This window comes from Artemia sp. Qi Xiang Cuo, chromosome 4, assembly GCF_049724085.1.
Source record: "Artemia sp. Qi Xiang Cuo chromosome 4, ASM4972408v1, whole genome shotgun sequence".
NCBI classification, from domain to species: Eukaryota; Metazoa; Arthropoda; class Branchiopoda; order Anostraca; family Artemiidae; genus Artemia; species Artemia sp. Qi Xiang Cuo.
Genome location: NC_142797.1, coordinates 89,629,961 through 89,653,697, shown reverse-complemented (window position 1 = coordinate 89,653,697; position 23,737 = coordinate 89,629,961). Strand labels below are relative to the sequence as shown.

General features: G+C 34.6%; 1 protein-coding gene across 1 annotated transcript; it reads left to right on the top strand.

Annotated features, from left to right (window-relative positions):
* Positions 1-14,133: 14,133 nt before the first annotated feature.
* Positions 14,134-21,632, top strand: LOC148953612 (protein CFDP2-like). Its single transcript, XM_089088033.1, has 2 exons — positions 14,134-14,296; positions 21,028-21,632. Exons 1-2 carry the CDS (start codon positions 14,134-14,136, stop codon positions 21,630-21,632), a joined length of 768 nt encoding a protein of 255 aa, XP_088944159.1.
* The last annotated feature ends 2,105 nt before the right edge of the window (positions 21,633-23,737 follow it).

Genomic DNA, 23,737 nt, shown 5'->3' with positions numbered 1-23,737 from the left:
AATTTTTTTTCATAATTTCCAGAATTAAATTTCTGTATTGTGCATTCAAACAGCGAATTCAAGAAAGTTTGTTACTTACTTACTTACTTAAATTTTTGTCTAATTTCTTAAATGAAGTTTCTGCATTTTGTATCCAAAAGGTGACTTCAAGAAAAAGTTTTTTACTTACTTACAATTTTTTCACAATTGATTGAATGAAATTTCTGTATTGTGTATCCAGGAGGTAAAATCAATAAAGAGTTTGTTACTTACTTACAAATATTTTCATAATTTCTTGAATGAAATTTCCGTATTGTGTATCCAAGAGGGGACTTCAAGAAAGAGATTGTTACTTACTTAGAATTTTTTCATAATTTCTTGAATGAAATTTCTGCATCGTGTATCTAAGACGTGAAAACAACAAAGAGTTTCCTTACAATTTTTTCATAATTTCTTAAATGAAATGTTTTTTTTGTTTATCCAGGTAGCGAATTCAAGGAAGAATTTGCTACTTACTTACATTTTTTTCATAATTTCTTAAATGAAATTTCTGCATTGTGTATCCAAGAGGTGACTTCAAGAAAGAGTTTGTTAATTACTTAAAAAATTTTTTTCATAATTTCCTGAATTAAATTTCTGTATTGTGCATTCAAACTGCGAATTCAAGAAAGAGTTTTATACTTACTTACATTTTTTTCATAATTGATTGAATGAAATTTCTGTATTGTGTATCCAGGAGGAGAATTCAAGAAAGAGTTTGTTATTTACTTACAGTTTTGTTTTTTCATAATTTTCCGAATTAAATTTCTGTATTGTGCATCCAAACGGTAAATTCAAGAAAGAGTTTGTTACTTACTTAGAATTTTGTCATAAATTCTTGAATGAAATGTCTTTTTTGTTCATCCAGGTGGCGAATTCAAGGAAGAATTTGTCACTTACTCACTTACTAACTTACTTACAATTTTTCTTAATAATTTCTTAAATGAAGTTTCTGTATTGTTTATCCAAGGGGTGACTTCAAGAAAGAGTTTGTTACTTACTTGCAATTTTCTCATAATTTCTGGAATAAAATATCTGTACTGTGTATCCAAGTGGTGAAAACAATAAAGAGTTTGTTACCTACTTGCAATTTTTTCATAATTTCTTGAATGAAATATCTGTAGTGTGTATCCAAAAGGTGAAATCAATAAAGAGTTTGTTACTTACTTACAAATATTTTCATAATTTCTGGAATGAAATTTCTACATCGTGTATCCAAGACGTGAAAACAATAAAGAGTTTGTTACTTACTTAGAATTTTGTCATAATTTTTTGAATGAAATGTCCTTTTTGTTTATCCAGGAGGCGAATTCAAGAAAGAATTTGCTACTTACTTACAATTTTTTTCATAATTTCTTAAATGAAATTTCTGCATTGTGTATCCAAGAGGTGACTTCAAGAAAGAGTTTGTTAGTTACTGACAATTTTTTTCATAATTTCCTGAATTAAATTTCTGTATTGTGCATCCAAACGGCGAATTCAAGAAAGAGTGTGTTACTTACTTACTTACACTTTTTTTTCCCGAATTTCTTAAATGAAGGTTCTGCATTGTGTATCCAAGAGGTGACTTCAAGAAAGAGTTTGTAACTTACTTGCAATTTTCTCATAATTTCTTGAATGAAATATCGGTATTGTGTATCCAAGAGGTGAAATCAATAAAGAGTTTGTTAATTACTTACAAATATGTTCATAATTTCTTAAATGAAACTTCTGCATTGTGTATCCAGAAGGTGACTTCAAGAAAGAGTTTCTTATTTACTTACAATTTTTTTCATAATTTTTTGAATTAAATTTCTGTATTGTGCATTCAAACGGCAAATTCAAGAAAGAGTTTGTTACTTACTTACTTACTTACATTTTTTCCTAATCTCTTAAATGAAGTTTCTGCATTGTGTATCCAAAAGGTGACTTCAAGAAAGAGTTTTATACTTACTTACAATTTTTTCATTATTGATTGAATTAAATTTCCGTATTGTGTATCCAGGAGGAGAATTCAAGAAACAGTTTGTTACTTACTTAAAATTTTTTTTCATAGTTTTCTGAATTAAATTTCTGTATTGTGCATCCGAACGGCGAATTCAAGAAAGAGTTTGTTACTTACTTAGAATTTTTTCGTTATTTCTTGAATGAAATGTCTTTTTTGTTCATCCAGGTGGAGAATTCAGGGAAGAGTTTGTTTCTTACTTACTTACTAACTGACTTACAATTTTTTTTCATAATTTCTTAAATGAAGTTTTTGCATTGTGTATCCAAGAGGTGACTTCAAGAAAGAGTTTGTTACTTACTTGCAATTTTTTCATAATTTCTTGAATGAAATATCTGTACTGTGTATCCAAGAGGTGAAATCAATAAAGAGTTTGTTACTTACTTACAAATATTTTCATAATTTCTGGAATGAAATTTCTACATCGTGCATCCAAGACGTGAAAACAATAAAGAGTTTGTTACTTACTTCGAATTTTGTCATAATTTTTTGAATGAAATGTCCTTTTTGCTTATCCAGGAGGCAAATTCAAGAAATAATTTGCTACTTACTTGCAATTTTTTTCATAATTTCTTAAATAAAATTTTTGTATTGTGCATCCAAATGGCGAATTCAAGAAAGAGTTTGTTGAAATGTCCTTTTTGCTTATCCAGGAGGAGAATTCAAGAAATAATTTGCTACTTACTTACACTTTTTTCCTAATTTCTTAAATAAAGGTTCTGCATTGTGTATCCAAGAGGTGACTTCAAGAAAGAGATTTTTACTTACGTACAATTTTTTCATAATTTATTGAATGAAATTTCTGTATTGTGTATCATAGAGGTGAAATCAATAAAGAGTTTGTTACTTACTTGCGATTTATTCATAATTTCTTGAATGAAGTATCTGTATTGTGCATCCAAGAGGTGAAATCAATAAAGAGTTTGTTACTTACTTACAAATATTTTCATAATTCCTTGAATGAAATTTCCATATTGTGTATCCAAGAGGGGACTTCAAGAAAGAGATTGTTACTTACTTAGAATTTTTTCATAATTTCTGGAATAAAATTTCTACATCGTGTAACCAAGACGTGAAAGCAATAAAGAGTTTGTTACTTACTTAGAATTTTGTCATAATTTCTTGAATGAAATGTCTTTTTTGTTTATCCAGGATGCGAATTCAAGAAAGAATTTGCTGCTTACTTACATTTTTTTCATAATTTCTTAAATGAAATTTCTGCATTGTGTATCCAAGAGGTGACTTTAAGAAAGAGTTTGTTACTTACTTACAGTTTTTTCATAATTTCTTGAAAGAAATTTCTGCATCGTGTATCCAAGAGGTAAAAACAATAAAGAGTTTGTTACTTACTTAAAATATTGTCATAATGTATTGAGTGAAATGTCTTTTTTATTTATCCAGGAGGCAAATTCAAGAAAGAATTTGCTACTTTCTTACAATTTTTTCATAGTTTCTCAAATGAAATTTCTGCATTGTGTATCCAGGAGGTGACTTCAAGAAAGAGTTTGTTACTTACTTACAATTTTTTTCCTAATTTCTTAAATGAAGTTTCTGCATTGTGTATCCAAGAGGTGACTTCAAGAAAGAGTTTTTAACTTACTTACAATTTTTTCATAATGACATATCCAACAACGGATGTTGAAAAAGAATTTATTCATTCTGATACCTAGATTTTGTCAACGTTATCTCATGTGTCTGACAATAGATGTATACAAATTCCTTTTCATACATCTCCGATGTTTTAATAGATATTCTAAACGTTTGATATGCTAGCATACTCTAAAAATAATGAACACATAGCAATGTAATGCATAATATATTTTTAATGAAATAATGCTATGTAGAATATTAATACAAAAATATATTATTATACATTATTAGTATCAATGATCAACTTTGGACATTTTGAATTCGTTCCCTAAAATAGTTCACCATGCTCTCTCTTGATATTGTAGCTATTGTCTTCTCTTAGTTCGTAATCAGTAGAATAATCATAATTCCATTTTGAATCATAAAAAAAACTTAAAAAAATAAAAAATATGGCGGGGGGACAAAAAATTGGAGGGGAGGGGGCCACCTTCAAGTTTGGGGATAGGGGACCTTTGGGGGTTGAGGTTCCTGGTGGTTAGAGTCATTGGTGCTTATGATCCTTGGCGGTTCATACTCGTATACACCTCACTACTTGATTTGTAAGGATTTCTATGGATTGTTCTGAATTTTATTATTAAAATTCTTTTCTTGCCATCTACATCTCTCTTAGTATCAACTTTTTAGTTTACTATAACGTTAAACTCTATTTAAATTGATAACACTGTTCAAACGCAACTTGTGTATTATACAGAACACATCAAAGAAGTAAAGCTAGGTCAAGTCATAAGACCATTTTATCATCGTTAACCCTTTCCATAGATTGATATTGTTCCAAATTTATAATAAATAAGCTATGAGTTAACATGCTCTTCAAGGTTACCTTAACTGCTAATCGGTTTAACCCTATTTTTTCTCCACCTTCATATGATCCAATTCGCAAATGTTATCTACCTCTGTTTTTTTTCCATATTATTCAAATAAGATCGTTCGTACAGTCCAATTCACGAATCCCTTATCCCTTTTTGCAAATAGAGTTAGCTATTAATTGCATATGTCGATCAAACAATTCTGAGTGTAACATCCGATTTTTTAATTAGCAACCAAACATTCCTAAGAAACTAGTCTCGAGTTAAGGCAATTGTCCAAAAAATAGGTGTTGCCTCAAAAACCCGTCTGATTGCAGTAAAGATGTGTTTGACAATTTCTAGTTTTTGGTTATATAAAAAAAAACGCTATGATGAAAGTGCCTCAAAAACCCGTCTGGTTGCGTTATACAATCTCAATTATACTTTCAAAACGTGTTTGATCACTTTATAGGTATATAATATAAAAGGATTGGTCGCTTTTTGCAATGTGCTCGTCAAACTGTACTGTATATTCTTGTGCTCGTGAAACTGCATACACTATCACTACTTAAATACCTTTTAAAATTCAAACTCAAAACGACCAGAAATTTCTATTAAAGAATAAATGAAACCAGAAACGAAAAGACATTAAATAAGCAATCATAGCAAAAACATACAGCAAGTAATAATATAAATGAATAAGTAGATCTTAAAGCGAGTAATGCTTAGATTGAACATGAATATCAAGCTTAAAATGAAAAAAAATATTTTCCTATTGAAGTATAAATGAAACGTAAGACGAAGAGAAATTAAATAAACAATCAATGCAAACAAACATATAATGGATATTAATGTAAATGAATAAATAAATTTTAAAACAAGTGAAACTTAAACTGTATATGCAAATGAAGCTTAAAACGAATAAAAATCACCACAAACAAAAGTTTGGGTATGACCTCCTTCTCTCACTGTAAAAGTCTAAAACCTACTGCGTCATTGACGCTTTACTGAAAACCAATTTTATTACAAATATTTTCTTTTGTACTTAATATTGAAAATTAACATTCAAATTATAGTAAAATTTTTAACTGATGAGCTTTCAGCAATTAATATCATTATACATAAAATATTCAGTTTAATTTATTAGCTCTTTTTAAAGTTGTTAAAGACGAATATAGTTTCCCTACAGACAAGTGTTTGGATACTGGCTCCTTTCCTAACTGTACATAAAAACTAAAAGTCTACTGTGTCATTGGCGCTTAACTGATAAAGGATTATATTACAAATATTTTCTTTCCCAGTTCTTACAGTGTTGAAAATAAGAATGCAATTACAGTGAAATAAATTCTTGAACTGATAGATGTTTCAACAATTAATATCATAATTCATCAAATATTCAATTTGATGTTGTTTATACTTCCCAATACTGTTCAAGACGCATATAGTTTTCAGTAAAGCGCCAATGACGCAGTAGGTTTTAGACTTTTGCAGTGAGAGAAGGAAGTCATACCCAAACTCTTGTTTGTGGTGATTTTTGTTCGTTTCAAGCTTGATTTGTATATTCAGTTTAAGTTTCACTCGTTTTAAGATTTATTCATTAATTTACATTAATATCTATTGTATGTTTGTTTGCATTGATGTTCATTTAATTTCTGTTCGTTTTAAGTTTCATTTATACTTCTATAGGAAAATATTTTTTTTTTCATTTTAAGCTTGATATTCATATTCAATCTAAGCATTACTCGCTTTAAGATCTATGTATTCATTTATATTATTACTTGTTGTATGTTTTTGCTATGATTGCTTATTTAATTTCTGTTCGTTTTGGGTTTCATTTATTTTTTAATAGTAATTTCTGGTCGTTTTGAGTTAGAATTTTAAAAGGTATTTGTATCTGCTGAGCTTAAGTTTAAAATGTCCCTTACTTTTTTTGAAAAACTTATTTTTCGGAAAGTTTTTTTTTAATTAATTATAGTAAAGATCGATATGGGTATAAGGTATTATTTTTTTGCTGTTTTTGTTGTTTAGACCAGGGCACTTCGTATCGAAGGAGTTGTAGGAACTTCGAAAAGGGCTAATTCGATTGAAAATAGAAAGAGCTGATGCCCTTTTTAATAGTATAAAGTGATTGGAGCGCAACTAATCCCCCTCCCAAATCCCCCTCCCATTTGCCCATTATGTTTAAAAACTAAATGTTGCCTTAAGATTAAATCAAAATGCACTGTGTTGATGCTAATTCCCAATAAGGCATCTCAGCAGTATCCCAAAACGACCTAGTGTATTATTTTCAAGCTTTCGGGGCTATTTCTGCTCTTAAAACTTAACCAAATCAAAATGGCGTAAGTGTATCCAAGCTATCAAGGAAAGTAAACAGATCTTTTTTTTTGCGAATAGTATCAAGTTTTCCATTTCAGGTCAACTAGAGGAGGTAAGAAACTAAATTAAACACTACTATTTGTGTCCAGATTTTTAAAAGGGTGTATGTTGTTAAACATTGCAGAGAAGTTTTCTCCAGCATACAAATAGCAGGCCAAACTATAAAGTCTTAAAAAAGAAAAGATTTAAAATATTATTTTCTTTTTCCTTGAAAAGACTAGCCTATGTCAATATAAAACGAACAGACATTAATAAAAAAAAACTTTTTCCACAAAATAAGTTTTTCAAAAAAAAGTAAAGAACGCCATTAAACAAAAATGAGCACAAACAAAATCAAATAATCTACCAATCGTGTAACTACCACAAATCAGCATCGATAAATGAATGAAACCCAAAAGAAACAGAAATTACAATAAATAACCGATTCAAACTCAAAACGAGCAGAAATTAACATAAGTTGAGCTCAAAACTCCTATGCCTTTCCAAGTCCAGAACATAATTTGCACTTTACTAAAAATAAAACAAAAAAACAACAAAAACAAATGAAAGTGTATTGTCACTTTAATATACATATACTGATATTTAGTAATCAAAATGTCAATATTATTTCATTTATTAAAGTTATGAAAGTAAAAACACTTATATTTTTTTCAGTTAAGTGCAAATTATGTTCTGGCATTGGGAAGGCATAGGAGTTTTGAGCCCAACTTATGTTAATTTCTTCTCGTTTTGAGTTTGACTCGGTTATTTATTGTAATTTCTGTTCGTTTTGGGTTTCATTCATTTGTCGATGCTGATTTGTGGTAGTTACACGCCTGGTAGATTATTGGATTTTACTTGTGCTTATTGTTTGTTTAATGGAGTTCTTTTCTTTTCTTTGAAAAACTTATTTTGTGGAAAAAGTTTTTTTAATTAACTTGAGGTAAGATGAGGTACTTGACTACCTAAAATAAAGTTTAAACTTCATTTTTCGGATTCGCCACAATTGATTCCATACGAAATAACCAAATAATCCAAACGCCCCATAGTTTCGAGTTTTACCCTCCCCCTTCGTGCCCTTTTACGGTGGAAAAGCGTAGTAGGGTGGGGAAAAATGAAAAAGTGAGTTCAGATTTGGAATCGGAATTTTTTATTTGATAGGAAACGACTATTTATACTCTAAATGTATATTAACAGAACAATTGACCCCCCCCTCATTTCCCCCTTTCAAGGGCCAATTTGAGATACTTGTGCATGTGGGATTCCAGAGATTTATTTTTTGTGTAATTAAGCTGATTTTTCTGAACATTTTTCTGTAAAAAAAAGTCTGTTACAATTTCCCCGAGGTTTGGCCGTTCCTCCGTATATTTCCTCCACTATTCAGCGCTAGTATTTGGACTAATTCCTAACAGTCCCCTTTTGCTCACTATGATTATGGGGTATCTAAGTCAGAAGAATTGATTTTGGAACATACCCATAGAAATGGAGAAAATCCATTCTTAGTCTAAAAAAAACTTCTCAAATTGAGAGATGATTGCCTAAAAATACACATCTTATTTCTATGTGCGTAATAAAGATGGGGGATAAGGTCTCCTCTTCTAACTTCTTGTCTTCCTCGATAAAGTTCTCTAAAGTGTTTAGTTCACTCAATTGTATTATATGCAGTGTTAACTTCTATTCATCAGAGTTTTTGAACCTTGAAAAAGTTTAGCGAATAATTTAGACTCTGGTAGGAATCGAGTTTTATTCTAGAGCCTGAATATCCAGATACTCATTGTATCATCATTCGCTTAGTTAGGAGAATGAATCGGTGTCTTCTTAGAAAAGTCTTTGACAAGCTTTGAAAAAAATCTTTAAAAGATTGTTAAAGATGAAGTTTTCATAAAAACAGTGAATATCACCGAAAAATAGTAACATAATTGGGGGAGCTATAAAGGGGGACTGGAGGAGAATAGGCATTACTCAAGCCAAAAAACAGAAAAAAGAGATATGCTGATTATTTCAGGTCGTGACAGCAGTAGAATCTTTTTAGACGTTCAATCCGTACAGAGGAACACTCCTCCGTAAGATTTTTCTAAGGACCCCACCCTCCACTTCTGTGAAAAATTGTCTAATTGTGACCTAAAATGCTCTTCTATTATTTTACATCGTTTTTTTTTGGAAAAAAAAGGTATCTCAGGCACTTCTCTTGTAGTCACAGCTTCATTTTAGGAACGATATCCCCCTTAATAAGAAAATCATTTCTGCTCATTTGTGGCGTTAGTTTCTTTACTTTCATTTGAAAAAAAAACCTTCCATTTAACTTTAATAGTTTTGATGAGTTTCTTGTATACCTTTTATACCTCACGCTGTCTTTTATTGCATGTAGTATATCTAACAGGGTGTGACATAATCTGACATTGCAACCATTATTATAACTGAACTTCAGATTATTTATTATCACAAATTTTTAGTCTTGCATATAACAATAACCTCTTTAGGACGATTTGCCTTCAGGAACCAATGTGAGTGTGTCATATACATCACTTTAAAAAGTGTAATGTTTATTTATCAGATAATCACTTCAAGTATGGTCTAAAAATGTTCGTTGTTATCGAATCTTGTGAACAGCTTTATCACTCTTGAAAACTAGACGGAAAAACATTGAAAAATGTAATTTAACAGTTTTCCTTTTAACTAGCCATCCCTCGTGTGGATATGGCGCTTAGTTTTCCAATGCTTCTATTAGCTTACTTTAATGAAGTGTGATCAACAATTAAGCTCAATTGTCTGTTTTTTTTTTTAACCATTCTTTTTTGACAAGAGAAAAGCAAACACCAAGCACAGCAAAAATGAAACCTGATTATTTGGACTGGTTAAGGGGATTAGTCTAGGTGATAAGGTTAAGGATAAATTAGAAGAGGTCGGAAATTCAGATCTAGTGAAAACATCTTGTAGTTTTTTGGAAAAAGTGGGTGCAAAAAAAAAAAAAATAAAAACAACTAGGGTGAGTAATTAGCAGAAAATATTTGACACCAAAAGCTTGAGAAGATTTAGCTTTCCATCGAAGATGAATTTGTCTTAGATGTAATTTTTGCAAGTAGTGGGTAAAAAAAAAAAAAAAAAAAAAAAAAAAAAAAAAAAAAAAAAAACTAGCTAAAACGTTTGACACCATAAGGTTGTGAAGGTGTAGCTTTTCTTTGAAGATGAAGTGATCTTTGGCAATCAATAGATTTTAAATTTTTGAATTTCCACAAACGAAAAGCGTTGTCAGTTTTAACTTACTACTTTTTCTTATTTGATTTTATGGTCTAACGTGACAACATTGAAAAAAATGTGTTACTTCTCTAAAAACTTCATAACTTCAAAACAGCCAGAAGAAAAATCATAGAACATGTAAAAGTATTGAAGTCGAATAAAACGTGAACTAATTAGCAAAAAAAGCAACCTTTCATCCCTTTACGATTTCTGTTTAAAAGTCACTCTTTGTGACAGAGGAAAAAACAATCGAGGTTTTAAGCCTGTTAGCTTCTAGGTTCTAAAGTTCAACGTTGCAAAATGTCTAAATTAATGTCTCCATGGCTGTTAGTAACTCTTAATAAATTTTAAGCTAAAATGGACACTTTTGCGAGGAAGGTAGAAGGGGCTTGGAAAAGGTGAAAGCCTCTGAAGCTCCATCCACTCTGTTCACTTGGCCCAACGATACTTGCCCCAATAGTGACAAGTAGATTGGAGGTTGGAGAAGGGCAGAACACCCCTGAAAATTACTGTTTTCATGTCCCATTAGCCCAGGGTACTTGGCCCTTAGATTCCAAGACTATCGATGATATTAAAAACATTTTATCTTTCTGGTGAAAGTGGCCAAGAAAAGGTGTGGTCAAGGATCCACTTTGGGCCTTCGATTGTCAGGTTTGAAATGATAGCAAGATCCCACTCAAGGCATGCTGAAACATGTCTAATTTTCTTCTAAATAGCTGCTAGTAAGAAGGGGATAACTTATTGAGTAACTAAGGGTCTTTTTTATGCCTACACTCAGACTGTTTGAATACATTTGGAAGTATTTGATTAAAACGACGTTTAAAATCTAACCTTAATGCCTAAGAGCTGGAAATGGGGAAATTGTGGGGCTGAAGCGGTACCCGTTCTACTTTGGCTATCAAATCATGCATATTGAAAATACCTCTGATCCAGTGTCGTAGAAGGTGCAACGCACTTATTTTTCTGATGAGAAGTTGCCCTTAAGAGAAGCTGGGGGTTGTGTGGGCAATAAGACCCATTTTAGATCTTTAATAATTCAAATTAACTACCTTTGCTTAAGCCAGGTTCAAAAAGGTGATACACATCAACCTTCCTGCCCAAAAGATGAAATGGTAGGCGAAGGTGCACACCGAAGAGGCCAAAAACTCAACTTTACCTCCAGCTTGTTTTTACAATGAATTTGGACCTTTTTCGGTTTTGAGTTATAATCCAATTTTTTTCCACTATCTACCACAACAAAAATGTGTCAGCTCTTAGGAAAATATTAAATGTTATATCCCATCAACATATTTTTGAACATAACGCCTATCAAACAGTTCGTGGTAACGAACTGTAAGCAACGAGCGACACGGCTCAATAGTAGCCGGAGCTCTAAAAAACGAAGTTTTGATACCGATAGATGTATCATAAGAATTGTCTGATTATGTCGATTCCAAATGTATAAGTTTCATTATTTTAGCATTACAAATCAAACCCTATGAGGCTGAAAAAATTTGCTTGATTTTCTAAGAAGGGGGGAAACACCCCATAAAAGTAAAATAATCTCAATGAAGATCACATGATTCAACATACCAGAGAGCCGTGTTACAGAGGTTTCAACCTCTTATCTTCAAAAATGTGGAATGTTCTATTTTTGCCAGAAGAAGTATCACCGATGCGTGTTTATTTTTTTTTCAGGGGTGATCGTACTAACCCACTGGTCCTAGAATGTCGGGAGAGCGCTCATCCTAATGGAAATTAAAAGTTCTAGTACCCGTTTTAAGTGACCAAAAAGATTGGTAGGAAACTAGGCCCCCTCCTCCGCCACTTTTTTCCAAACGTCGTCATAGTTAATTATTTTTGAGTCAAGACGAATTTTCTTAATGCCGACCTAAATAAGGCTATGGTGAGTCCTTACCTGACGAAGAAACCTGTTCAAGTGACTGATCTAAAGCCATAAATTTGGGTAAATAGTCCCGTTACGTCGTATAATATTGTTTGGTGTTCAATTTTCCGTAAAATTGGGTACATAGTCACGTTACGATGTATAATATTGTTTGGTGTTCACTTTTCTTAGGGCGCCACCAGCTAAAAGTCTCAAACATTGTGCATGAGCCTGAATGAATTGAATTGCTCTATTTTTGAACATGCCAATAACAAGTAAATTTTGTTTTTCCGTCAGTAAATATGGGTCACAATAACCAATTTCAAAAATAGCGTAACCACTTACAAGATCAAAATAAACATGTCAATAAATTATCTAGATATCCTAAAAAAACACATATTAAACCAGTGAGAACCAAATACCACTAAAGTGCCATACATGAAGAAATAAAAATTTAGTTGCATATGGTCAAAACGAATAGCTCCTTTTAAAAAGATAACATTTAAATACCAGGAATTTAATTTTCATCATATTTTTGCAAGGTTTCTGAATGTGGTTTAAGGTCAATGATTTCTAGTTATGAATATTGCGGACATTTGGTCTTGCGGTCCGCAATTTTTAGTTACGAATACAAAGGATAGTTTCAATGATCTATAATTATAGATCATTGTAACTGTCCATTGCATTCTTAGCTAAAACCTGCAACTATATATATTACGGTTTTATACGTAATAGCCTATAGTAACTATAATTGCACTGGAATACACAAGACAAACAAATGTGATAGTAAATTATTTGAACTATTTACGGTGTACATAACTTAATATATTCAAGCACTGTTATTGAAAACACAACAAATAAGAGTAAAAGGAAACAAGGATAGGATCAGAGTCTTAATAGGGTAATAAAGGGGCAAAGTAAAAGGAAAAGTGGAAAAAAGTCACTTAATGGCAAGAATACCCAATTCGAACGACTATTTAGTTTTCTTTGGTGATATAGCATAAAATTAGAGCTGCTTTGAGTTCTCTTTTTTTTAACTACGTACAGACAATGCTACCATTTCGAACCAGGAACTACTTTGAAACAAGCTTTTCCCAGCAAGTGTGGAAAAAGTATCGAAGTCAAAGCCTGTATTAATGCGTGACACAGCTTAAATTGTTGCAAGTGGTAAGGCCGATTGTTATTATTGTTTTGGAGGAGAAAAAATTTGATTTTATTCTTTTTTTCTTGCGTAATCGATTTCAGTTTATTAGGAGAAAGTGGTGAGCGTCTAATCTCCAAGGTTGTTCTTTTTTGCGGTAGGTTTGGATCTTAGTCCTTGAACTGACGAGTGTGACGCAAGATTTTGATGAATATGACACATGTTCCATCCCTGGGCAAATGTGAAAAATATGACGCATGCATCCTTCACTGGGCAAAAAAATTATGGTTTTGCTTATCCTTTGTTCAGAACCTACGATCTAAGAACTGAAATGGAGTTTAAAAGTCTTCTGTTTATTCGAGCCTATCTGCTTTCAAGAAAATAACCTTCATTTAAACAGGCAAGCTGTTTAAGCGACCTTTAAGTGACCTGCCAGCTATGTCCGATGATGCTCTGGGCACCATTGACAAATATATTCTTAGACTAATATATAAGAGATTTATAGATCCAGAAGCATTTTCTAACGAAATCAAATTTGCCACCATTTACCTAATAAGACATTTCTGTTTTGATTTTGGTTGAGTTTGTGATTTACTTTCTGTGTTTGGGCCTGCGGTGGAAAAATGAATTTACATATTTATCCTGAACTTTAACTGTTCATTAATTACTAAAATATTTTTTTGCTTTCTCTTTGTTCTTTTCTTAGCAGTCATGATGGAAACATGGCCCACGACAAAAATCATATTTTGAACTAAAAAACAATACAATTTTCTTTCTAGTACTGATCAATGCTCCTTGAAGAGGTGATGACTAGGTACTATTTAATTTTTTTTTTCATAAATTGGTTTATGCAATTCTGGAAATCTTAAATTGGTTATGAAGCAACATTCTGGAAATTCCTAGGGACTGACAAATTTCTTTTGCAGTAGACACGAGGAAAAATTGGATAATGACTTAAAACCGAAAGTCCAAATTTGCTGTTAAAATAAACGGGAGGTAAAAACGAGATTCTGTCCACTTTGGTCATACCCTTCCCTTATAACCCATCTTTTTGGCAGTAAGGTAGATATGTCTCACTTTTTTGAAACAGATTAAAGCAATGACTGTCAGTATGAACGATCGAAGACCCAAGGTGGGCCCACTGCCTCCAACACTCATCAGCTTATTCCAAGATCAACCGGCACAAAATAAGCCTGTTGCACTTAGTACAAGCCTGGATCACAGAATGATTCACAATCTCTATAACGGAAGAACTCAAGTGGGTGACCTGCCCCTTAATCCCCCCACCCCAGTCCTTACATTTCAAGCTATAGGTGGAGAAATCGAATTATTAAACCTAATTTAAATGGGAAACTTCCAAAGATTTTAATACCATGTAAATTTAGGCACAAATCGTACCCATGGCCATTCAAAAAGTCCCTTTACCCTGTTTCTGATAGTTTTTTATCAGAAAAATAGGTATTTTTCACAATAGTTGGGGTGGAATCATGTAATCATTTCCTATCTACATATTTCAAGGCAAAAAGTGTTTTCTTAGCTCCATCTCTTCTTACTAACATAAAGTTTCAAGATAGAGATATTTTTCATGCAATCAAGAGACTTGAAATCCTTCTAACACACCCAGGGTCAAAAACTTCCCCCTTCATAATGATAAATCCTGTACTTAAATAATGAGCACATTTCAAAATTTACAACCGTTTCCCCGGTGGCTGTGGGGGACGTGGTATTCCTAGGAGCCTAGTTATTAGACCTTTTCCATTTTGAACAAAATGGCTGTTTCATAAATTTGATCAGTGTTTAGGGGAGACGTCTAAAAAGAACAAGAGGGCACTTTGCCCTCCTAACACTGATCAACATGCCCTGACAATTTCAATTGAATATCCCCCCTAAACATTCCCTGTAGTTTCACATTAGCAACCTTAGCTTTTTCAGACACACCCAGAATCAGTCAATCTCTCTTCCCAATGGTAAATCCTGTATGCAGACAATGCTTAAATAGCATAATATACAACACCGGTCCCGGGGGCCGGGGGGGGGAGGGTTGCTTTTCATACCCGAAGGCATAGCTATTAGACCTTTTGACTATTTTAAACAAGCGTATTTTTTGATTTTACCCAAACTTGGAGAAGGGGTATCTAAATAGGGCAGGTGAGGAATGTATCAGCCGCCCTAAGGTCAATTTTGAGCACTTCTCTGAGCATACTCTAACAGTTTCATCTTACCACCCTCGGCCGCCCCTTATATATTGCTAGTAAATCATTTGACGACTAGTATGCAAATGGTGTGTTTCAAGCTAGTTCATCACCCCCTTCACAATTTCCTTAAAGATATTGCAAGCAAAAGCACCCAAAGCCGTGAATATTTGCAGTCACAGTCGTGAGTAATCGTAGTCCCAACTATTCGCAGTCATATGTAGTCAGAGCTGAAGTAGTAAGTAGTCAAAGTTCCAAGTAGTCACCGTCGCAAGTAATCTTAGGTGTAGTCATAAGCAGTCGCAGTATTAGTCGCGAGTAGTTGCAATTGCAATTACAGTATTAATCGCAATAGAATTGGCCCTGAAAAGTTAATACCTTTATTCCTTCCTCAGATGTTGCTGAAACACCATTTTATATAGCCTGGATGCGCATAGTATATTAGATTTAATTCAACATGACAAATTGCATAATTTTTATTCTTTACGCCGGGGGTTGTGGGGATATCCCATCCCCAGAGGGATAATTGTTTTACTTTTGATCTTTTTGAACAAAAAGGAATTTTGAAATTTCTTATCATTGTTGAAGTGTGAGGGAATTCGAAAGGGTAAGGGGGGCTTATTGCACTCAGATACCTCTTTAACATCCCCTTCAACAGGCTAGGAAAGTTTCAATGTATTACCCTTAGCCATTCATTTAATATTGCTGCTAAGGTCTTTACACCCATCCTGTATATTATCGATTTTGATTTTTATTGAACTTGTCCTCAACATTTCCTGAAGTTTCATCTTAATACCTTTATCATTTTTGGAGAACCAGGATCAAAAACGCCCCAATTTCCCAATAAATAGCCTTGGATATTAACAATGGGAAACTTGCCTAACTTAAAACCCTTACCCCATAGTTTGTGTGTGTGGGGGGGTTATGTCATTCCTGGAGGCATAGTTGCTTGACCTTTAGGCTTTTTTGAAGTTTTTTTGAGGCTTTTTGAAAAAAAAACTTGTTTTTTTTAAATTTAATTTCAGAACGTTTTTAAATTAATGCAGGTTTTTAAGATTGCTCACCATACATGAATAATTAAAACGGAATTTGGATATTAATTTTACTTTTTTAACGAATAATAACCTTATAATAACATAAGTTTGATTTTTGTTCCAGTTATCACCACTCCCCCTCTATGGAAAATTCTTTGATCTAGTGTTTGATCTCACTGGAAGATAAGCCAGAATGACCTTGAATGCAATTGCAACATCACTGAGGAATATAGGCCTACTATTTGTAGGCAACATGGAGAACATTGTTGCACCAAATAGTAAATAACAGACCAGTAAAGCCTGCTGGAGTACTAAAGGCCGTTTAAATGGAATAATAAGCTATTTTAAAAGCTTTAAGAAAACTTCATCTTACAGAGCGACGTATTAAGGAGGGGGTGACCCTCCTCATATACTTAATAATTTCTGTTTGTTTTAAGTTTTAATGTTGCTCCTTACTTTCAGCTGAAAAAAACTTGTTTTTTTGTATTTAATTTCTGATCTTTTTTTTAATAATGCTGGGAAATTCGGTTCACCTTCTATGGAAAATTCCCCTCCCCCATGAAAAATTTTGTCATTGAAAGATCTTTCAACGTAACCGTCCCCCCTCCACCAGAAAAATCCTCCCTGAAAAGGTCTATATACTTCCCAATAGCCAAGACTATATAATGCAATGGGCAGAGTTCATAACTTGCAGCCTTTCCCCCGGGGACTGTGGGGCTTAAGTCATCCTCAAAGACCTAGTTACTAGACTTTCCGATTATGCGGAAAAAATTGGCTATCTAAAAATTTTGATCGGGTGATTTTGGGAAAATGAGTGTGGGGGGGGGCTAGCTACCCTCTAATGTTTTTGGTCACTAAAAAGGACATTACAGATTCCGATTTCCGATCAAATGAGCCCACTCCCCATTTTGTACGATCGCTGATTCAATATTATCACCCATGGGAAAAACAAACAAAAAAAAACAAAAAAAAAAAATAAAAAAAAAAACAAACAAACAAACAAATAAAGACGCATCCGTGATCTTTCTTCTTAAAAAAAAATAAAATACAAAATTCCACAGTTTTGTACAAAGGAGCTTGAAAACTCTACAAGTCGGTTCTCTGATGTGCTGAATCTGATGGTGTCATTTTCATTAAGATTGCTTGATGTGTCGGAGGTGTTTCCTAAAAAATTTGGCAAATTATCTCGGGCTCGTAACTTTTGATGGGTGCCATTAAATTTGGTGAATTGTACATATTTTGAATAAGCAGCGAAATTCGATTCTTTTTATGCAGCTAATGTTATCTAGACTGTTTGTCAGAGCTTTGGTTACTACTGAGCCACATTGCTCCTTACTTACAGTTTGTTACCACAAACTGTTGGAAAAGAAAAGCGAAACAAAGTACTATTTGATTTGTAAACATTTATTAGTCCTGGGACGTCCCCTGAGTTAAGGTTATTTGACTTTCAGACTATTCTAAGCAAAATGGTTATCTTAAGATTTTTATTGGAATTATTAGAGAGGAGAAAAAGCGAAGGGAGGGGATTGGTTGCAGTTCAAACACTTTTGACTCTTAAAAAGATGACTAGAACCTTCGACTTGAAATCGAACGAGTTTCCACCGAAGTTTCTACAACCACACCTTCCATAAAAACCTTATGCCAACTTAACAATGGCCAACTTGCATGACTTTCAGACTTTGTTGGGGTAGCGGGGCGGGATTTGTTGGTCCAGGAGGCATAGTTATTTAACCTTTGGACTATTTTGAATAAAAAGCTATCTCAAAATTTGGATCGGATGCATTGAGAGAAAAAGAGGGCGTGGGGGACTAGTTGCTCTCCAATCCCTTCTTACTCTTAAAAAGTGTACTAGAGCTTCCAAATTTCAATGGAATGGGCCCCTTTCGAAGCTAACGTGACCACCCACTACATAAAGCCCTTATATGCCCTGGGCCATGACTTACAACTGTTGCCCCCGGGTTCTGGGGGTGGTGGGTTGTATCAATCCTGAGGGCATTGCTGAATGATTTTTGGACTATTTTGACCAAAATGGCGATCTCAAAATTTCGATGGGATGCAATTAGGTTAGGTGAAAGAGGGCATGGGCGGGGCTAGTTGCCATCTGATCACTTTTGACATTAAAAAGGAACTAGGACTTTCAGTTTTCGGTCAAATTTTCGGTCAGTTTCAACCTCCAAAGTTTGTATGACCAGCCCTTCTATAAAAATCAAAATTTTGATCGAGTTTCTTTGGGGAAAAGAGGGCGCGGGGAGGGGCTTCGGTCACTTTTAACTCTTAAAAAGGGCACTAGAACTACTCTCAATTTTCAATTGAACAAATCCCATCCAAAGTATTTACAACAATCCCATTTATAAGAGCCTTAAATTTCATTAATGGGAAACTAGCATAACTTACAGCCCTTACCATGAAGGCTGGAAGGGGGTTTGATATCCCCAAGGACATAGTTACTACCCTCTTAACAATACTAAACAAAATGGCTATCTCAAAATTTTAATTGGATGTGTTTTGGGAAATGATAAGTGTGGGGGTTGGGCTGGCTGCCCTCCATTCTCTTCAGTTTCCAATTGAATCAGTTCGTTTCGAAGTTTTATGTTGTTTTAACTTTAAACTTCAAGTTTTAATGTTGCTCCTCACTTTCAGTTCAAAAAACCTTTTTTAATATTTAATTTCTGATTGTTTTTCAAATAATGTCCAAGACCCTCCTCTCCATGGAAATTTTTTCTGGAAATCCCCCTCCCCGATGTAGAGTTTTTTCGTTAAAAAAAATTCCCAGCAAAAAATCTTTGTCACGGAAATTTCCACCATGGATAAGTACCCCTGCGGAAAATCCCCCCTATGAGTAAATCCCCCAGACAGTTTCAGCCCCTTTGAAATTTTTCTCCGCAAGATATGCCTGGAACATCTCCATATGTAAAATATGGATCCTAAGTATTGACAACAATCCCATTTATAAGAGCCTTAAATTTCATTAATGGGGAACTAGCATAACTTAGGAAGTTTCCTTCATTTTTCTCAGGATTGTAGCTGTACACTAATAAAATAGGCTATTCAAGGTAAAAACAAAACTTGTAAATAAAATATAAAAGGTGAATTTAAATATAACTTGATGAAATTTATCTTTTGAATCAACATAAAAATTCAGTTATTTTGATGTATCGATTGTTATAAAAATTCCATGTTTGTAGATTACTACTTGAGTGAATTTCGGTGGCTATTGGACTTGGTTGCTCCTTACTTACAGTTACACATGATTACACGTGCAACAATCGATCTACCAGGAAATGCACCTGAAAAATACACGATTAATTATATGAAGAAGTGGTTTAAGAATTACACCCTACATTTTTTTTAGCAGATTAGTGGAGGGTGCCTCATATTTTAAAGAATTACTTTTTTGTAAGATTTTTCACAAATTTAGGAATATTCTCCAAGTTGACTGATGCTAGTAAAATGCTTGTATGTTCAGTAGGTGGGATATTTTGCTAGTGGGAATTACGAGACGTGTTTTTATCTCTTCCAATTCTGTTACCAATAAACTGTAAGATTAATTCTGATTCTCCTAGGAGAATCAGAATTTCTCATAATACAATCTTTCGCTCTCCCTAAGAATCGTCACAAGACAATTGTTTTATTCTTTTAAATGGCTTGTAGTTATCCTAATGGGATGTTTAATTCTAGCTTCATTTACAAATTTTTTATCATTATAAGATAATAAAGCTTTATTATCCATGAGTTTTTAAGGAATACCTTCTTAATTCTCCTACAAACAGCTCAATCTTTTCATATACAATATGATAATATTTATCTAATGGTAGGTTCAGATACTTCTCATTAATTACAGATCTCCACCATATCTAAGCTCTTCTTTTTAATTTTGTAATAAAGTTGAAAAATGAATTATAGAGAATATAGTTAGTTCTAAGAACAAGTGAAATTTGATACCGTCTCTATGGAATATGATGTTGGTTTTTGGAAGAAAAATTTTGTTTAAGCAAATATCTTTATTGGTAGATATTAGATACTTCTAGGTAGTATTAGATACTTCTAGGTAGATACTTCTAATGGTAGGTTCAGATACTAATTACAGATCTAAGCTCTTCTTTTAAATTTTGTAATGAATTATAGAGAATATAGTTAGTTCTAAGAACCAGTGAACTTTGATACCGTCTCTATGGAATATGATGTTGGTTTTTGGAAGAAAAATTTTGTTTAAGCAAATATCTTTTTTGGTACTTGTTAATTATTGTGTCCGCACCCATGAAGTAAATTTAGAAAATTATTCTTACTGCAAAAAATGTAGAATAGCTGTAAACTAAAAGTAATTTACACTGAAAGTAAGGAGCAACATTAAAACTTACAACGAACAGAAATTATGTCCCTTTCGAAATTTTCACTCGTTACACTAAAGGGCTTTATGATAGCCTCTTATTCATATTAAATGTTGTATTTCAGGAGTCGTTCTAAAGTGGTGAAGGGGTGTAAACATCACTGAACCTCACGCAGAGCAAGGTGATGGCCAACGCGCTTCGGGTGACCGCAAGACTTGGGACCTTGTGGTGTACCTTATCCCCAAGAAACGCTCAATGATGATGAGAAATATAATGTTGAAAAGTTTGGCTACGGCATCCCCGGTATTATGCAATGCGACGAGAATGGCACTCTCGTCGAAAAGTATACTAGCTACCATCCTATCAAGAAGATAAGGCCTGAATATCGGCTGCTGGAACCTGTGCTCGATTAAATGTTCATTGACACAAGCTTTTGTAGCGGATGAATTTTTTCTTTATAACCTTGATATTCCGTGCGTTTCTGAGACGAGATTAAATGGACGTAACATCTTGACCCTTGAATCCTCGGCTGGGAAGGCGGTCTCTTTTTATAACTCGGGACCATTAGATGGATCTGGTCGAGCAGCAATAGGTATCCTGCTGTCCCCCAAAGCAGTTACTTGGCTAATCGAATATGAGCCTGTGTCTGAGAGAATCGTACGGGCAAGAATTAAAGGTCGCACGAACAATCTGACTGTCCTTAGCGTTTACGGCCGAATAAGACATGCCACTCAACAGCAAAAAGATCAGTTTTACAGTGACCTGCAGACAGTCATTGATAAGATTCCACGGAAAGATATCCTCCTAATTGGAGACGAATTCAATGCAAGAATCGGCAGAAAACTGAATGACTTGGAACATGTGATCGGCATGCACACTCTTGGAGATAGCTACACAACTACAAATAGACTCTTGCTATTTACAATGCAGAATCATTTTACAATGGCTAACACTTGGCTTAGTCACAAGTTACGTCATACATATGTATGGGACTCCTGTAATGGAAAAGAAACGGCCCAAATAGATTATACCTTTGCATCCTGATGATGTACATCCATGATTTTGGACCCCAGAATGCACAGAGGTACTGACACGGGATCGAAAATGGGTCTGACCACTTCTTGCTGAAGACAAGGCTAAAGTACAGACTTAGCTCAAGGAAGACTACTATGCCGAGCCAGAAAATAGACGTGTCGAAGTTGAAAGTAGATGAGTACCGAGGAGCATTTGTCCTTGAACTCTCAAACCGCTTCGCTGTCCTTCAAGATGACAGCGAGGAGGCAATCCCGACTCATCAGTGGCCCAAGATAAAGATTGAAAAGAAATGGAGCAAATTCAAGGACCACATCAATGAAGCTGCCTCAACCATACTTGGGTTTGTCAAGCGTAAAACCAAGAAATGGATCTCAGAAAAGACTCTCAAACTCTCTGCCAAGAAGAAAGAAATGACAAACAAGAAGTCCCCCACATACAAAGTGCTACGACAAGAATGTCACAAATCAGCAAGAGCTGACAAAAAAGCCTACTGGTCTAATGTTGGCAGTGGTATGAAAAGAGCCGCATCACGGAAAGATACACGGAAACTCTATCAGATACTTGGGGAATGCACTGGGAAGAAGAAGCAAACTACCATCCCCTCGCTTAAGGCGAAGGATGGGAAAATACTCACAAGCAGCGAGGAACGTATCGAAAGATGGCGAGTTCATTTTCAAGAGCTATTGAGACCAGGAGACAGTAGTAATCGAAAGCAGCCACTTACAGAACCGCAGAGTCCCCCGCACAACCAGGCCTATGAAAATGTATGTACGGGCCCACCCTCCAGGTATGACGTAATTATGGCGATCCATGTTTTGAAAAACCATAAAAGCCCAGGAATAGATGGGATTCCTGCCAAGTTACTGAAAGCTCTCCCCGAGGTGGTGGTGGATGAGCTTCATAGCGTTATAACCGAAAGGTGGGACAGTGAATGCATCCTAAATGACTGGAAGACCTCAATAATTTTCTACCTCTTAAAAAAGGGGACCGAATGAACTACAAAAACTGCAGAGGCATATCCCTTATCTCGATGACTGCCAAGCTCTTTATAGTTATACTTCTAAATAGATTCAGAGACACCAAAAACAGCCGGACGCGACCCAACCAAGCAGGATTCAGGCCGGGTATGGGTTGCTGTGACCAGATTTTTAGCCTGCGACAGATCCTTGAACACCGGTTCAAACACCAGCTGGAAACAATCCAAATCTTCATAGACTTCATTACCGCGTTTGATTTGTTCCATCGTGATTCAATATGGGAGGCAACGAGAGAGGACGGTGTACCTGAAAAGATCATCAATATGCTCAAGGCATACTATGCTAGAACAAAGGCCCGGGCCAGAGTCGATTGCGATCTTTCAGACATGGTCCTGATCGAGGAAGGTGTACGTCAAGGCTGTGTCCTTTCACCAACTTTGTTCAACTTCGTCATCGATTGGATCCTCAGGGTCCTGGACAATTATAAAGGCGTTGCAGTGAGCCCGTCCTTCTCTGTCACAGATCTTGACTATGCTGACGATGTGGACATGCTTGCTGAATCCGTTGCAGAAGCCCAGGCTATGATAAATGACGTGGCAGTCAAGGCACTTTCGACTGGTCTCCAAATAAGCGTACCAAAAACAAAATCCATGCCAACAGATGGTATGGATGAAACCCCTGTGACCCTAAATGGTAATCAGATAGAGGACGTCCAGTCGTTCAAATACCTCGGATCGATGGTAAACCCTGCCGGCGAATCTTCACAAGAAATCGAGAGCCACATACTGTCAGCCTAGAGTGTGTTCCTTCAATTATGGAGATATCTCTGGAAGCGGAGTGAAATATCGGTACGCACACAGCTCCGAGTGTACGAAGCTATAGTTCTCTCTGTTTTCCTCTATGGGTTTGATACATGGTCATTTAAAGCAGCCAAGTTGTTGAGTTTGAATATATTCAACCACAAATGACTGCGCCATATCCTGGGTATCTGCCCCTCAGATACAATCTTGAATGAAGAAGTAAGGAGAAGATGTGGGGATTGCCCACTTGTCTCTGACATTGTTAAGCATAGGAGACTGAGATGGTTTGTCCACACAATGCGCAGACCAGATGACCATATAAGCAAAAAATGCCTCA